At 38.0% G+C, this 18,601-nt stretch overlaps 1 protein-coding gene across 1 annotated transcript in view; it reads right to left on the reverse strand.

Moving 5' to 3' along the window:
• Positions 1 to 18,073, reverse strand: part of itga6a (integrin, alpha 6a) — a 99,234-nt gene extending 81,161 nt beyond the window's left edge. The window contains 1 exon segment of the mRNA XM_028806294.2: positions 17,664 to 18,073. Within this exon segment, the coding sequence (XP_028662127.2) occupies positions 17,664 to 17,836 (173 nt within the window). The 5' untranslated portion in view covers positions 17,837 to 18,073.
• Between the last annotated feature and the right edge of the window lie 528 nt (positions 18,074 to 18,601).

An 18,601-nucleotide genomic window follows, 5' to 3' on the forward strand; every position in this document is an offset into this window, starting at 1 on the left:
GCAGCAGCACCCGAGTCATAATATGTATGGTATATATTTGGATTAATTATATAAAAACTGAAATAAAGTTTTTAGTTAATATATAATCTTTACAAATTATTACAAGTATATACTTAAATGAAGCTGTAACAATGAATTAATTGAAACATAAGGAAAAGGACTGAAGGTAACTAAAGGGATAACAAAAAGTGTCTCAAAGCTTGAGTATATGAGGTCTGCCTCATCTTAAGAGAAACTTGATTTTCCAAGGTTAGAATGAGGTAAATGAGTAATGAACACCCCAATTCCCCTTTGAAAGCAAGGATAAACTAATGGAAAAGCCTAAAGACCCTTCCTATGAAACGGCACTAAGTCAATAGAAATGTCTGCAGGACTCCCCTACTGGTGGCACTTGTTGATTGGATGGAATAATAAAGTTCAGCATATTAAGAGTAAGATGGCATGATTTATTAGAGGAGGTAATGGTAGTAGAAAAGAAGTAAAGCAAATGAATTGCATTTTTGATTTCTCACTCCATGGACTGAGACATTTATGCACGTTTCTGCGTAAATAAAGAAACATTCGGCATTCTCATCGGACTCTGTGACTGACTTCTTTGAAAACAGAGGGAAGTTTTTTCCCCCCACAACATTCTCTTTCTGTGCATTTATTATCTGTAGATCTTTATAATATATTCAAAAACTAATCAGGGAACTATAGACAAGACGACTATGCACAGTATTTTTGTTTTGGTATTGCTTGTTTAAAAAGATACAATAGTAATATCTATATTTCATCATTTTTGACTGTTAACAATAGTAAGTCAGCTATAGTTATAGCACTTTTAAACAAGCATCACAGTTTCTGAAAACATTTTCAGCACAATGTTTATGTTTTTAAAGATACAGATAGGAGCCTCAAGGGCAATGGTTAATATGTTTTAGTCTGTAGATTACTGTACAGCAAACCTCAATTCTTGCAAAGGCTTAAGATGCGGATTTCATTCCCATGTTTGTAGCAGCTGTGTTTTCCAATTCAACAGTCACCCTGCAGTTTGTTAAACATTGGCAGCAAACGGAGTATCAAATAGCTTTACAACAGTTAACTCATTAACTTAGCTGATAATGGATGTGCCATAAAATTTACAATTACAGGGGTGACCTACTAACCACAAATTGTACTGTTTTCTGGTAATTTATTCAACAAACACTTAAAATAAAAAAAATGAAAAACTTCTAATGAAATATTATAAAATAGCAAGAAGCACTTGTTCCTACCTGCATAAACTGACAAAGTAATATATATAGTAGTATATTTGTACTAGAGACCCCAGGTAAGGCAGCAGACACTTTCTACCACTATAAGTTGGTGCACATAAGTGGCCATCAGACCACTCCCAGAAGGGCTGTGTGACTGGTATGAAATGCACCAGGTAATTTCCTTGTGCTCATGCAGTTTTCTACAAAACATTATAATGCTACCACCAAAGCCAGATTTTCTGACTACGTGGTGAATCTGGCAACGTCTTCATTTCCCAATTTAGTCCTGCTTATCAGATCTCTAAAATCCTCTTTAAAATTTTACAGTGAACATGTCCAATCATAATGAATCAACTAATCATTTTATATTTTACTTACATAACCCAGTCTTTTAAAAGTTGGAGCCTAATGATAATACATACAAATGTGTTACAATTACTTAGTTCCTCTAGTTTTAGGAATTAAAATATTTGATACAGTTTAAATCAGCGATTAATAATGCCAACAGAAAAGCCTTTTCTCATAGCAGTTGTTCTAATGCTCTGTAAGTGGAATGTGGTTTATGTATATATACTTTATTTTCAATTGGTATTGCATTTGGAAGTATACAACAATCATAGAATTAACTTCATAAGTGTTAAAACAATACAAAAAAATAAACTTCTCATAAGCTATAAATAATTATTATCCATACAGTTCATATCAGACATGAACTGGTAACTACTACATAATGTAATGACACATTTCAATAATGTTATGAAACATTTTCAATATACTACAAAAAAAACCATGGAAAGAAACCAGAGCAGTGGGATAAAACCTACATAGACACGAGGAAAGCATGCAGTCCACAGAGAGCATTGAGAAGGTGCTGTGCCACATACTGCTCTCCTACTCTGTGTTGCTACATTATTATATCACCAGCTAAGCCATTCTCCGCTGCTGTTCTTAAAGCAACTGAACTTAAGTGGTTTTGTGAGAAACAAATCAAACTATCCTCAAAATCTGCTAGTTTTAGTTCACTTTAATCCTATAATTCAGTGGCTTTCAGATTTGGTATTGTGGAAACCCTGAGGCTGCAGGTTTGTCCCAACTAATGAGTCATTTTACTTGTAACTGATGTTACTGTTTATTTAGCTGGTCTTTTTTCCAAGTTCATTCTTAATGCAAGAAACAAAGTTGTGCGAGATTTACATTTAGCAGTAATCTAAAAATTAATTATATACATAACCATATCTTTCAATGCTATTTAAGTATTATTTCACTTCCCTGCCCCCCCCCCCCCCATGTGACATTTGGTCCTTTAATTGCATCCTAATAATGACAACAACAGTCACTGGATTAAACACCAGGGCAAATGGCACTGAATGCTACAGGGCTAATTCAGTGTCATATCTGCTAGCATGCCCATTCATAAATTGACAGTTTAAGCAATCAGAACACCTGGAAATGCATAAAAAAATTAAGATGCTAAAAATGTGGAAAAAAAAAAAAAACACATTACCTCCATGATACTTACAAATATGCTAGCTACATTCACAATACAAATTTATCAAACTTAGCTTCGTTCATTAGACCAATTTTGATGAGAACAGGCCATTCAGACCAAAAAAGCAGGTCAATCCCTATCCAATAAACCCCATTCTCTCCATGATAACACCCAGTCAAGTTTTGAATTTCCCCATACCCCACTTCTTGGAAACTTATTCCATGTGTCTACGTCTCTGTTTTTTTTAAAATAACACATGGGATACACTACAATAATTTCTGTTGAACACACTAATTACATCACTCATTTAATCTTCATTTGCTCATCTCCTTCAGTCTTTGTTCATGACTCCTATCTCATAGACCCAGAATCAGCCTAGTGGATACTCTCTGGATCTTTCTCTACCGCTGATATGTCTTTATTGTAATATAAAAGATACACCAGATGAGATCTGATTAGTATGTTTTAAGAGCTCAAGTTGTACTCCACACATTGGGTTATGTACAAAGGGAATTCCAAAACTCCATTCTCTATAATGTAAATAAAAGATAATTATTTTTTTTCTCAGAAACCTTATTCATTCTCTGCTTATCTACATAATCAAGGCTGGCCTCAATACATTTTTGCAATCTGTGTATCTATTTTTCAAAACAACACTGAACATCATCTTTATTCAGCTTTGCCAGTTCTTCATCCACTGCCCTGATTACGTCTTCTCACTCCTCATAGCATTTTCTAAGCATTTTGGCCTTGATTTTGGGGAAGAGCCAGAAATCACAAGGGGACAAGTCAGTTAAGTAGAGTGGGGCATCCAAACGGTTGATCCCAGAGGCATCAATAAAAAGGATGGTCTTGGTGGCTCGATATGTTGTTGTGTTGAAGGAACCAGTCACTCATCTTACAAATGGGTCGACCTCTCTTGAGATTTTGGAAAACTTAAGCCAAACATTTCTTGTGTAGACATCTGAAATTGGGCAGACCACTTCTGGACAGTTCTCAGAGTTGGTGCTTGGTTGCCAAAATGAGCTTCAGGCTTCTTGAAGCTTTCTGCTGTCAATAAACCATAGTGAAAATGTGGTAGAGCACGAGCACTCCTTTCTTCTCATCTGAGAAATTCACTTGTGGGTGTACACCACATTCACTTTTACCTTCATTTCTTTTCTATACGATGACCTACAAACCTGAAAACTTCAGGAAGTTTTTACGAGTAGTTGAATAAGATTCCCTGAAGAAAAAAAAAAAAAAATCAACCAAATAAAACAAATTCAAAGGTCCATGTGAATGGCCTTTTGGAATTCCCCTCATAGAACCTAAAATCCTATTAGCTATCCACTGTCTGGATGTGAATGATGAAAGGTCCACTGCAGCTCCTGGGTTCTTTCCATGACATGTACTTTTAACTTTTTTGTTTCCAAATGTAACATTTTTAAAGCCTATATGTAATTTCTGGATTCACAAAAAACACAGAAATAACAGCTTGCTTAATGAAGGAAGGAGTCCAGTTAAGAGCAGAAGTTGGTTGGGATGAAACTCTGTAGCCACAGGAGTCCCCATGACTAAAGTTAAGTATTACTATTGTAATCCACTGGGACACCCTAACCAGGACTGGTTTCTGGAATGAGCACAGTGGTATCAGGAACAGCTCACATTTCCCTGTGACCCTGAGTTGGGGTTGGAGAATGTTGCAAAAAAGCCCTTTATACTGTGCTCCAGCCACCTTCTAAGTGCCCTGATGCAAGTACTTCTGCTGTCCTGGCTGATATCCTCAATCTCCGTTGTCAAATGAGTAGGACTCCCCTTAGCTGTACCAGAGATTACTATACATTACCCTCATGGTAAAAGGGCACAACACATCTGCTCCTAATAGTCCGAGTGGTCAACACATCACCCCCACCCCCCCTAGTGTTAGAGGTCTCAAAACCTGCAATAGGACTTATATTGTGATTTACAGGGTTTTGAATGACCAACTGCTATGATTATAGCATTTGAGAGTACCACTATCCCGATTGTACTCGTATGGCATGAAGTTAACTTGATTTTCAATACTAATGAAAAAAAAAAAAAAAAATGTTAAATTAACCATCCAAAACACAATTTATATAAAAAAAAAACAAAACTCATTTTTTTAAAGCTTTTTTCTTTTGCTGAAGGTTCTTTATGGCATGTCAGTCTGGATTTACTTTTCTTACTGGTGTGAACACAGCACAGAGGGAAAAGTGTTTATAGTTTGCACTGTAAATCTTGAAAGACGAGTAAACATTGCAGTTCTCAGACCAATGTAACAAGTGCCTCTTAAAGACAAACAGCTTCACAATGCATCTTGGGTCTGTTCAGGCTTTCTGTTCTTTCTGCACTTGTCGTGGATTTATAGTTAGCCAAGGGTGGATAACTGGATTGCTAGCTTTCACCTAGCCTTGGGAGTAATTACAGTAATTTTTTTGCAGTCTTCTTAATTTAATTATCAAAGGTTTATTAACAGTGTACTTAACTACTAACTACTCAAAATGTATTTTATGTATATTGAGTTATTGTGTAATTCACTTCAAATACTGTAAGTGATATCTGTTAAATAACAATAAACCCCCAATGATCCTCAAGATGTGATACAGTATTAAGTAGATATTTAGTACAGTTAATTACTAAGCATTCATGGTTACCCAGTACATGTAAAAAAAAAAAAAAGGGAATGACAGTGACATTACAAGTTTTAGGGTCTGGCTGCACCCAGACAAATGAATTAGTGTAACTTGTTTCATTCAGCAAACATTAACTGTTACAGCTGTTTTTTATTCTGTGCACTTTCCCCATAGCCCATTGTGTGCTGACAACCAGAGAGAGACAAATAGCAATGAGCAAGATACGTCTCAGATTTTACCTTGGTGTGAAGTATTTATGAGCTTTCCAGACTCATGTCAACAGAAGTGTACAGAAATCACATCAAGATGCCAACTGAAATAAGGGCTCAGAAGAACAGCTCTTTCTAATAGGATGTAAGGCTAACCATTTCATTTATGATAATTAGAAGCTGTCTAAAAATAAAAATAAACTAATCCAGGAAGTGATGTGTGAAGATGAGATGGCAGTCTGTAAATTCCAACAATGCTGCAGTGTTCTGTGGAGTAATGGGTAGCTACTGGAAACATTTTAAATTTTGAACATAAATATTGTACATACAAGACAAATTCAGACATGAAAATCTGAACATGCATGCAGCAGCCCTAATTTAGACACTAAAAAGCAAAAAATCAAGAACAGAGAGAACTATACTGGCAAATGCCCATATCTACAGCCTTTTGAAGGGCAATTAACATGTGATGACGATCTTAAATTTCATATGGGGTATTTTTTGGCATTTTTGAAAATATCCTCACCACATACCTTATGGACTTTTTATGCTTATAGTAGTAGAATGATGCATCAATTTACGAATGCAGTAAGAAGTGCAGCAAAATGACACCTTTTACTGGCTAACCGAGAAGATTTCAGTATGCCAGGTTTGGAGGCAGCTCAGGACTCTTCTTCAGGCAAGGTGTCTATCGTAAGTGACAGATTAATACTCAAGATGATATTTTTGGGTTTTGACTTTAAGACTACTTTTTTGAAATGTACTTTATTAATTGATTAAGCAGCAGTTCAGGTTTCTCACAACTTTGTATGAATAAATAATTGCATTGATTAAGGTTGTAGGTATCATAGAGCAGCAAACAATGACTTTGATTTTAAATTAGGAGACTGTCAGCTCAGGTCCTACCCCCAATTCATGTGTGACCCTGAGGAAGTCTCCAAACCTGCCTGGACTCCAACTATTAAAAACACGTAAACAATGGCATAATGTATCTGTACTTGTATAGTGCTGTGGGATACAATAGTATTTGTTCATTGTAGCATGGTGCTACAAAATAAAGATTGTCACTTATTTTGTATTACTTTCATCAGGTCTTAGTAAATAAAACGTAGAAGGAATAAACTACTGGGTACACTAGCAGATTATTTAATATAGACAATCTTATGAATAATATTCATCCTAGAAATATATTTTTTCAAGTATATGCAACAAATTAGTTTACCGTAACATTCTTATATCCTATTTGTTTCCGTCTTAGAGTTGTAGTGGGCTGAAGGCTCTCTCAGCAATACTGGGTACAAGGCAGGAACCACCCATTCCACTGTAGCATAAAACAAGCTGACTGAACAAACTGAAAATAAATTTGTAATACCAGCCAATGCAAAATTTGATTAACTTTTCTGCCTTTCTTTGAAAAAACGAAATCCCAAATCAATATTACCAAAACAAATTTCACATGGATTCAAGCGTAAGAGTATGCATACACCAAAAAAAGTTTACAAAACCTGGCATATGCACATTTCTAGACAATGTACTCTTCATAAATCACAATCATGTTGTAAATGTGCATACATGAGACTCTTACACCCCACCCAGTTGCCCCAGTAAAACAACCATACATGGATTATGCTAATTAAATATGCAATCATTATGCTACAGAACTTTATTGTCAGCCGCCCACCTGACGCATCGGGACCCTGCCAATTACATTTGTCAAGTTTTATTCTGCGTTCCACAACTAAATAGGCAAGAGTATGCTAGCACCTCTCCTCTGTGTTACAGTGAACACGGTTACAATAAATAGTACAGGCCATATGAAAAATTACCTCCGTTACCTTACCAAAAAACAGCCACCACATACAGTACCCCTCAGCAAGTTGTCTGCCAAAGCTACTTTGCCTGAAAATAAATGAATCATAGGTTGACCTAAGCCATCGACGTTCTGTCAGTTTCATCTTGGCATCACAGAGGACTTGTGCGTTAATAGAGTTTCACTACTTACAGTTAACAAAAGGCAGCTTAATTCTCGCCAGATGCCCTTATTGCAATAGGAGTGCAGTAAATTGCTCCAACTACATTTGGAAAACCTGACACTGGTGCAAATTGCGTTTTTATGTTGGCAAAAACTAATATTTTATGTATGTACAGCCATACCATACAGAAACTGAATGTAGCAACTCCTCAGTCAGTTCATAGCTTCTAGCATGGTGGGCATAATTGAGCTGAAGCTTGGCTGAGATATTCCTGACCTGTCAGCCAATTCCCTGAGGAATGACAACAGGTAGCCTATGCAACCTGACAAAAAACAAAAAAAGTTCTTCAGTACAAATACAAAGCATGGAGTTTTTTTGGGAATTAAAATAGATTCTAAACGATATTCATCACTTTTATGGTTTAATATGTTGTCATGTTAACTTGCATTTTAACAATGGCTTGGTGATATGAAATATTGTACACGTGAGTAATATTAGCTCGTTTGACTGCATTTCCCAACTTGATCTAGGATGTTGTCATCCCCCAGTTTCTCCGAAATGTTGTATACAGATGGGTCACAGCTACCAAAAATATATGCAAATTCTCCAGTCAACATTTCCTTTATAAATCCATACTTTGGTATGGAAAGATGCAAATGCATATTTTGGGCATGTTTCATGCATACTTAAGTTTTATAAACCTGACCCCAGGACACAAGTTAGACAAACAAAGGTGACCATTCACCAGACAAATCTCACGTGGGTGTTGTACTACAAAGAACGTTAAAGTTCAGAGTATTGCAAGATTAATCAGCTCAATCCTTCAAAGTGTTATGGCAATTTACAGTAAAGCAAAACCAGCTACACACACACACAACTAACTTAAACTGTGTATGTATCATACAAAAACGCATTCCAAGGATTTACTGACAAGATGCACTTTTTACTTATAATGGGTAACAGCATCATAATAAAATTTAAAGTACACAGCAAAACTGTTAAACAAGTCCCAATACTTGCTACTTGCTGTAACTCAAAGTGTGTGGAATAGCTCGCTTAGTTATCCATTAAGATAATATGCCACAAAAATATAATTAAATAAGCCATGTTGTGCTAGTGATTAAGTGCCTCAGTGTGTCTCCTTATGCAAAAGTTTAAAAAAATTTAAGTACCCTAGGTTTTTAATTTCAACATACCACAATGGGGATTTTGAACGAAATGGTAACATTTCAGGTAAGATTAGCACAACTGTTCACAATGACAGAACCATCCACTTTAACAAGAACTTTCATATAAATCTTACTGTAATAAAGATAATGCTAGAAAACAATGAAATAGTTATTCTCTTAATCAAATGTGGCCTTGTGTTGCAACTGTTTTTTTTTATTATTATAACTTTGTTTCTGTAATGAAGCAGGTTTTAACATGTTGCAGGTAATATTCCTCCCTTGCCGCAGGCCGCTTTAAGAAAACACACCCTGGAGTTGCAGATTTTAAGAAACAACCCACTGTTCTAAACAGTGAATAACCAATTCTGAATTACTTTTAGGTGTGTCCAAAGGCATGATTCAGGATTTGCACAGAGCAACGCCCTATGTACCATATAACACTTCTGTGGAGTGCCAAGTATGCAGTGAAAAAAGTAATCACTTGTATGTATGCCAACATGTCAAGTATTCTTTACCAAAATAAGGCTTACTTTAAAATGAGAGTCTGTGACACTTTTGTATCTTGAACAAACTATTCAAAGTTTATTATTCATTTTTCCACTGTGTACAATCACAGCATTGCTTTTATTTGCACCATAACAAATTACTTTGATTTCAATGCACTTTAAGATATTAATAGTTTATAGGCATTCAACTAACAGAACTGGTGAAAGACTGTAATGACAGCGTGAAATAAAATGGTTAAAAGACTTCCTTGAACACAAAAGGCATATATATTTCTTTCTGCTTTCAATATTTCTGGGAATCAAAGAACATATTCATCTTGATTTGTCAGAGAATGAGATAACCTTTCTACCTTTTAACCTGGCGATCTTTCAAAGAAGAAGATAGGAGCACTCAAAAAAGAATATATCAAGTGCGACAACCAACCATTCAATCCAACAAGCTTGTTTGCTTAGATAATAGCTAGGTCGTTCTAATAGCTCATCCAGATATGTTATAACCAGTATCATGGTTGCTGCTTCAACTAGAGTACATAACTTAGTAGTTTGTTCCACATTCACATAAATCTGTGTAAGCAAAGTGATTTCAGACGTCCGTCTTAAATAAATGTTTGATTAATTGCAACAGTTGTCCACAAGAAGGTGAGAGAATATTTAGTTGAAAGAATTCTGCTACAACAATTTTACTGATACCTTTGACAATTTTAAATACTTGGATTGTATACTGCATTATACAGTCTGAGCATAATGTTTTTTTTTTGTTTTTTTTTTTTACACTGAACAGTTTTTACAATATATTGCAATTATTTGTCTTTAATAACTTTTGCTCATTGCCCAGACAAAGAAAATATATCAAATTAAACCCCTAAATTCTTTTTGGAGATTATCTTCTGTGTGCACTTGGGAGGCAGCTTAAGGGCTCTGGTGATAATAGTTACTCTCCTAGCTAGGGGATGGCGCTGTGTGCTAATGCCTTCTCTCTTCCTGCTTCTGCAAAACGGAAGACTGACAGCCATTCCATCTGTGACACCACTATGACATCACTAGAGCCATTAAGCTGCCTCCCAAGCCACTGTAAAAAACCTGAGGTGTCACCCGTTGCATGGCTGCACTTGGATCTCAAACTGTGGGTACGGCAACGTGCTATAATCAGCATATGCTCCCAACCGCCACCTCCTCCTCCTCCAAGCACACAAGCAGGACACATTCTTTTTGCCCACTTGTAGCACTTTTCTACAATAAACTGCATTTTCCAAGTGTTCTCCCACTTTAAGATTGTCCAGATCTTTTTTTTTTTTTTTTTTTTTAATTGCTTTTGGCTCTGCCTAGGTATCTGCTATATCTCCAATTTTAGTGTATTTAAAAAAAATCACGTACTTATGGTTCTGGACTAGAAACAATGTTATTAAATGAGTATCCCAACCCAAAAAAAAAAAATCTTTTTTAATATGTTACTTACCCCATTTAGTTTGTAGTAGTAGCCGAGAATATGTTTCAATCTCATTTTCGTGAAGAAAGAAAACGTTTCTGATAGAACCAGACCCAAGGCCAAACAAAGCTGGACAATAGCAAACAATATAAAATGTTCAGGAAAAAAATCTCACAATTCTTGTGTTGCATAATCCACACATCAAGTTATCCAGTCATATGCTTACAATGAGTAAAACGTGTGTATTTTTTGATCAAGTATTGTTAAATAAATAACTACGGACAATGAAATTAGTTCACAAACAGGATGCCTCTATGCATTTTGTGCACTCTAAACATAGGACTGGATGACTTGACGTGTGGATTACACAACACAAGTAACGTCAGATTTACTTCATAGACGTTTTGCATAGTTTGCTATTGTCCAGCTCTGTTTGCCACTGGGTCGCATACTAACATAAAATTTGTTATGTCCTTTCTCTACGAAAACATTAAAAAATTTTCTCTGCCACCACTATAAATTACATATAAACATATGAAATACTTGGGTGGAATATTCTTTTATACTATAAAGTAAAAAAAGTAATGGTCCAAGGGCAGACTTCTGAGTAACTTGACTAATGACTTCAACCCACACATCTTATCTGTCAAGTCAGTCAGTCATTCTCCAACCTGCTATATCCTAACACAGGGTCATGGGGGACTGCTGGAGCCAATCCCAGCCAACACAGGGCGCAAGGCAGGAACAAATCCCCAGACAGTGTGCCAGCTCACTGCAGGGCACACACACACCCCTACACCCACATACCAAGCACACACTAGGGACAATTTAGGATCGCCAATGCACCTAACCTGCATGTCTTTAGATTGTGGGAGGAAACCGGAGCACCCGGAGGAAACCCACGCAGACTCGAGGAGAACATGTAAACTCCACGCAGGGAGGACCCGGAAAGTGAACCCATGTCTCCTTACTGCGAGGCAGCAGCGCTACCCGTCTTATCTGTACTCTATGTCTAGCAGCCAACTTGAAATCCAGTTTAACTTATGTAAATAGCTTCTAGTTTCAAAATTAATCTTCTTTGTGGGACTGTTTCAAAAGGTATTTTGAAAGTCTATATAAATTATGCTATATGCTTTTTTTTATCTGCTAAGTAGAAATCCACAATAGCTAGTAATCTAAAACAAAAAAAAAACTGGACAAAAATAAAAGGAAGATGCTCTTTATCTGAACTAAATGAATGATTTGCTTAGTCTATACTCTGATGACGTTGTAACTCTGACTAATCTAGCCAGATCACTCAACCTCTTATACATTCTCTTCCACTGACTAGTTTGGAAGGCGTAATTCAAGTTTCAGGATTCCATACTTAATGACTACGGACAATGGACAAGAGGGCAGGCTCCAGGTCCTGAATTGGTTAAAGCTGGTAAAATAATGAACAGACACTTGATAGAATATTTTGTCAACTCTACCGACTGGAGTAAATATTACAAATGTACTGAAGATTCATGTTATACATTGCCTCCATTTATTTTAAAAATGAACATCTACAGCAGTCATCCCAAGTTGAGCCAACAGGCAGTACTGTAAATGGTGAGCTGCACTTTAAATGTATGAAATGTGCTATATACATAAACTTTATTATTATTATTGCTGCTGCTGCCTTTAATGGCAAGCCCTTCATTAAGTAGTGGTATTAACACACCAAGTCACTAATCTGATGCCATAACTTTCCTCACATGTATTGTTTATAAAGATTACAGAAGCTATTCTTTTCAAGCATATGCTGTGAATATGGCTAAAATATCCTTGTTTTCAGGTTAACAGGTCAGGTTGCGGGGCATGCACTGGTACAGCCCATTGCCACAGCCACCACACAACAAAACTGCTTGGGATCCCGGTTGACAACCCCCCAGGCAGACACACAGTCCAGTCACACCCTCCAAAAATCTGTCTGCCACAGCCAGGTGTTACGTGGGTGTCCCCTTGCCCTGATGCAGCTGCTCGGGTCCTCAACAAATAGGGTCGTGCAAGACAGATCACCACACCACATGGCCGTAGTGCCATAGCTGACGCTCCCTTGCAATGCAAGTAATGTGCTTCATTCGGGACTCCACGAGCAATTACTCGATCAACACAAAGTCAAGCCAGAGGTACCCAAGGTTTCTCAAAAGACACACAGCACTGAAGGAGCCCAGTCTTCATCTCAGGTCACTGGATAGCGTAAAAAAAGAAGCACCAGGACACTAAAGACTTGTACCTTTGCTGTTTTGCAGAGATATCAGGAGCACCACACACCCCTTACCAGTGACCTCATGGCCCCCTATGCTCTGCCAATCTGTCTACTGACTTCATAGGAAGAGTCACCAGAGACAAGAATGTCACTGCTGAGGTAAGTAAACCTCTCGACGAGGTCGACACTCTCTCCGCAGACAGACACACTGCTGACGGGTGTGCCCGAGAGGTCATTAAAGGACTGGATGTTGGTTTTTATCAGGACACTCACATGTTAAACAATATGTTAAAATATTTAAAAGTTAAGTCCAAGAAGTACAGCATGTGAAGAGACAACACATGTAATACAGAATATTTTCAGCAGTTACATAAAAGATAATGATGAACTAATGAGCTTCATATCGTATATCAGAAAAAGAAAAAAAAATAGAAACAAAAATATCCCACACACACACCTCAAATATTCTTTTTTAAACTTAAAAAAATGTTAATCAAGTGTAACACAATTAAATTATATGTGGGGACTGTATTCACCCTTTTCTTTTCTTGTGAAGTGGGTGGTACAGTAAACAGCAATCGAGATAATAAATATCTTAAAGGTAAAAAAAATTACATGTTTTCATCACCAAGGCTGATTCGGATTACAGGCAAAGAGGAAGGATGAGTAAGTCATCAAATATATGATGTAAAACACAAACTTTGTGTATCAACCATTCAAACCCAGGTTTATTCATCAAGTAATAAAATATGACCCACACCCTTAAAAATTTTAACCGGTAATTAGAATATTGTTAGCTTATGTGTGTCTATAATGTTCTATATAATTGGTTTATTTTTTTTTTTGTTACTTCTTTCAGACTTTTTTTTCTGAATCCACCTTTTTCCTTACAGTGTTGCAAACTGGTATTAATAAAAGCAGCATCAGGCACAATGCATAACCCAACGCTCATTGAACTGTCATGCACTGTATGCAAACATCTACAACACCAATTAACCTACTATGTACACCTTTAATGGTTGGCGGTGGACAGAGAGATCGAGGGAGGTTGGGAGCATGCGCTAATAGCACTTTGCCACACCCTTCACATGCCAAACCACCTTGATTGGGACCCAAGTGCAGCGGGTAACACCTCAGCACCACACTTTTTTTTAATACAGTGGCTAGAGTGCCAATCCTGCCACCAACCCCAAAGTTTTCTCTGAAAGTTGGAGGACCTACTTGCAAAGCTGGATGCAGATTAATGTCAAGTAATTGCAAGTTAAGGGCCTTGCTCAAGGGCCCAAAAGAGTGGAGTCACTTCTGGTGTTTAGACAGAAAAAGTTGAAGAAACCCTACAGACAAAACAGAAGATGCTATTTCAACATAGTGATCAGGATTCAATCAGTGACCTTTCTAGTGCAAGTCTCAATAAGAAAATACGTATTAAAATATGTACAGGCATTAACTCGAGTGAGTACGAGTGTGGGTGTGCATGCATGTAATGGACTGATACCCTGCCCACGTTCGGTTCACACCTTGCAAGCATAAATACAAGAACTGGATCAGAATCGTGTGACCCTGAACTGAGTAAACAGATTCACGGGGAAAGAAAAAAATAATTCTGGCACTTTTTTCCAGCATCGAAAAACATGGAGCCAGAATATATCCCAACAGCAAGGAAAAATACAATATAAAAACAACAATGATAGGACACAATACATTAAAAAAAACCATACACAAGAAACTAAAAATCTATTGCACTTTAATTAGTCGTAGAAATCAGTTTGCACAAAAACTGTGCTGTTAAAATCATGTTTAGTGTAGTATGTGAACTCTCTATAGAGAGTTCATGAGTTAACACAGTAGGCCAGCCAAGATTTATGCAGGTTTTTCACAAACTCGTTTTCAGTAATCCGACTATTACTTTGCAACATGGAAAAATCTAGTAAAATTGCATCTTCCAAGTCCCCAAAGGCTAAAAAGAAACCTTAATACAAAGATTATTATTTGTGCCCTAAGGAATTATACTAGATTAAAAGTAGTGATGTCTAAAGATTTCCCAAAAGTATTATCCAGTGACATATGAGAGACCCAATCAATTTCCAGGAATGCTAGCTTCAGCTAAAAGAAAAACTGTAGGAAATGGGGTAATAAACCACTTAGTGGGGTCAATGACAAAATAAACACATGCTGCCATGAAAGATTAAAGCACAAACACTGTGATAATTCTATAGGAAAAGGATACGATACAACAGACACAAAGCAGAAATGTAAAAGAATGGTCAGAAAATATCTTAACCAAAACAATTTTGCCACAACACCTCTCTTCAGAATACATAGAGCGATTTGTAATATGATAAACAGTTCAGAATGACCTCATAAGTCTAAATAGACAAATTATGGGTGTCTGGGATTGAATAATGCCATAACATTGATGTGTAACAGACAACACCTTTAGAAATTATAGTTTTCCACTGATTTCATTATTAACACAAGTAACGCTACTGTCGTACACCACAGCTTGCTTGAAAGCAGTCTTTTTTATGATGTCTGGATGTTCCCTCTTGTTTTGAATTTGCTTCCCTCTTCAATCCAAAGACATGTCATTTAAGGGTGACCAGTAATTGTAAAATTAACCACTTCCAACCATGTGCAGAAGTAAAGAATGCTCCGCAAAGAATGGGCTGGTATCCCCTCTGGGGTTGTTTTTGGCCTTGCCTCCACCGCTGGTAGGATAGGTTTTGGCACCCTAGGACCCTATCCTGAAAAAAAATGTGTTCAGAAAATGACATTCTGGATTCTCTTTTAACCATCTTATTGATTTCCCTTACCAGGATTAGAAAGGAATGTTTAAAAGACCCCCTCACCACTGAGTTGGATTAATTAGGTTTGAGAATATTATTAAAATGTTATTCAGGTAACCCATCTGAAGCTAAACATGTTTGAGCTAAGCCAGTACTTGCCCGAGAGACCGTGGCATGGAGTTGCTGCTGAAAAAGGTGTTGGCGAGGCCATCAGAGGTTGCTTACCTTGTGGTCAGTGTGTGGATCCCAATACCCCAGGACAGTGACAGGGATACTGTGCTGTAAAAACTGACATGGTCATTGGGATGAGACGTAAAAACCGAGGTCCTGACTCACTAAAGTCAAAAAAGATCGCTGAACCTCTTTCAAAAGAAAGGGTAGGATGCCTCCTGATGTTCTGGGTAAACTACCCACCATGGCCTGGTCATTGTGGCACCCTAACCATCCCCCGTCTCTGACCAGCTAGCGTTTACCTAAACGCTAATGTGCAATAATAAGCATACTGGTGCAAGAATAGCTGCCATCACATCATCCAGGTGGCTGCTAGTTTCTTGTGTATGGTTTTTTTTAATGTATTGTGTCCTTTGGTGGTGGTTGTCATTGTCTATGTAAAGCGCCTGATGTATGGTAGTAGAGCGCTATATAAATGCAATTAATTATTAATTAAAAATTTAATTATCTTCTTACTGTGGGTCAAGGAGAAAAAAAAAAGATGAAAGGGCTGTGTTGGCCTCTAATTCTTATTTCACCATAAAGACTGCTAATTATTGGCTTTTATTTATAAAAAAAAAAAAAAAAACAATTCCGCATATAAATGTCAAAGCCATCTTGTTTAAATTACAATTGATTTTCTACAGTCATTTATATGCTGAACGCCTGCATACAAATAATATGTGTTAAAAAAACGATCTGAGGAAATTTTATTGCATCCCAAAACGCATAAAAGTAGGTGGATTCCTTTAAATGTTAAAGGCTACAGATGGCGCTCAAAAAAAACGCTTTTACACTGATGCAAAAAGAATGGGGGGGAACAAATTCCCCCCCTCCAGAACAGAAAGCTCAGCGATTATCGACAGGCGGTATGGTATGCTAGGTACCTCACAGCAGTTTACAATATTTGACGAAGAAAAAAGATCTGCGGAAAGTGAAAGCTCCCTCCCTCGGGGTAAAACGAAGGCTTGCTACTGTGTATTTAGCGCCTCTGCAATTTGCATCTAAGGCATGTGCCTGCAGAACCGCCGTGACTTTCTAAAGCTGAGGGAACGAAAGCATTGCCACTCACACAATCAATGGGCTTTATGGGATGTGGGCACAGTAGCAACCCACCCAATACACTGGGCTGGGACAGTGGAAAAACTCTGCCGATTTCTGGTATTACGTACAGAAGTTGTTCCCTGATCAAGTGATACAAAGTCTGCGTATTTCAAGCCTCGGCTCACGGGTTGCGGAACAGGAGAGTCAGCCGAGATTTTTAGCCATATTGGTGTGAAAGCTTCGCACTTTTCAAGAATTAGCAAATATATTATGATGGACGATTAATGGAAGTTTGAGGAAGCAGGAAGATCTCATGCTCTCTCGCACTATACGTAAGCAAATCGCCACTCTAAAACGTTATCCAAGTGAGCTTAAAACACACATACCAAGTGGAGACATCACAGACTACTTCGGCGCGTTTCAAATTGTGGCACAAAATCCCGATCCACCAACACCCTGATTCCACTCTACCAGGCAAGCGATCGCAGAAAATTAACAGTAAAGCCAACAACCGAAAGATCGAGCCGAATCAAATGCTTCTTTGTGCAGCTGCATCAGGTGCACAAAAGTTCCCACAAGCTAGACCCGTTTTCGTTCCTCCTATCGCAAGCTTCTCCCCTTTTGTGCCGGCAAATTGCAAGCCCCACGCTAAACAACCTGCTGCAGCCGTGCTGTCGATGGAAGTTACCGCAAGGTCACGCACAAGAGGCGCAAAGAAAACTTCAAAATAAAACGCATACTTACTATCGCTTATCAGAGGGCTTGAGCTGTCTGTGCATTGCCAGAGAAAAGCCAAACAAGCTGCCGGGTTCGCCGGTTTTCTGAATTGCACCCTCCGTGTCCAAATTAAAAGCCGACGTACTCGTCCACTTGCAAAGTGCCAGGTAGAATAAAAAGACGCCGGCCGAGAGCGCCATGGCTAGATGCAGCGTCCGTTAAAAAAGTTTCACCTGATTAAAAGAAACTTGCTCTTTTGCCTCGTTTTCCTCAGTCCTTTCTTTCTTTCTTTTTTAATTTTTTTTTCTTTTTTTTTTTGTGAACAGTCCCCCCGATTCTCCGTGAAGTGAATGCAGCGCTTGTCCTCCAGCGGAGTGGTTTAAAAGGGAGAGAGAGAGAGAATGTGTGTGTGGCGGAGGCTGAGGGAGCGTGTGTTTGCGCGCGCCCGCGTAACATACGACGACAACGACCTCGCCTCGCGCCGCGCCGCGCCCACATCTTTCCGCGCGCGCCCAGAGACTGTCGTCATTCGCTACCTGTACAGGCGCGTGCCCGAGAGAGGAATTCCTGTCCATGATGCGCGGTAATAGTGGGCTTGAGGAACATTTAAGCAGCTATGAAAGTTACAGGTAAAGAACATCTAGATTAATTGGCGTGGCCTTTGTTAACACTTTAGTTGCTAAGATTTTCATTACAGTCTTTTAAAACCGCAGCACGCAGGCTGTTTATTGAACTTTCTTCAGAGACCTGGATCATGGGCGGAGTTTAAGGGGTGGCCGCCCCAACGGATGCATTATTTTACTAAAATAAGTCTCTTATAAAGAGAATGTCTTCCTCATTTTAATAGAGATATGTTAATAATCAACGAATTAGGCGCAGGGTGCTCTGCTGCCTCGTGAGAACATAAGACGTTTGACAAATTAAACTTGTTCAGTCCAACAAACATCAATAGCTAAACTGTCCAA

Source organism: Erpetoichthys calabaricus, chromosome 8, assembly GCF_900747795.2.
Source record: "Erpetoichthys calabaricus chromosome 8, fErpCal1.3, whole genome shotgun sequence".
Taxonomy (NCBI): Eukaryota; Metazoa; Chordata; class Cladistia; order Polypteriformes; family Polypteridae; genus Erpetoichthys; species Erpetoichthys calabaricus.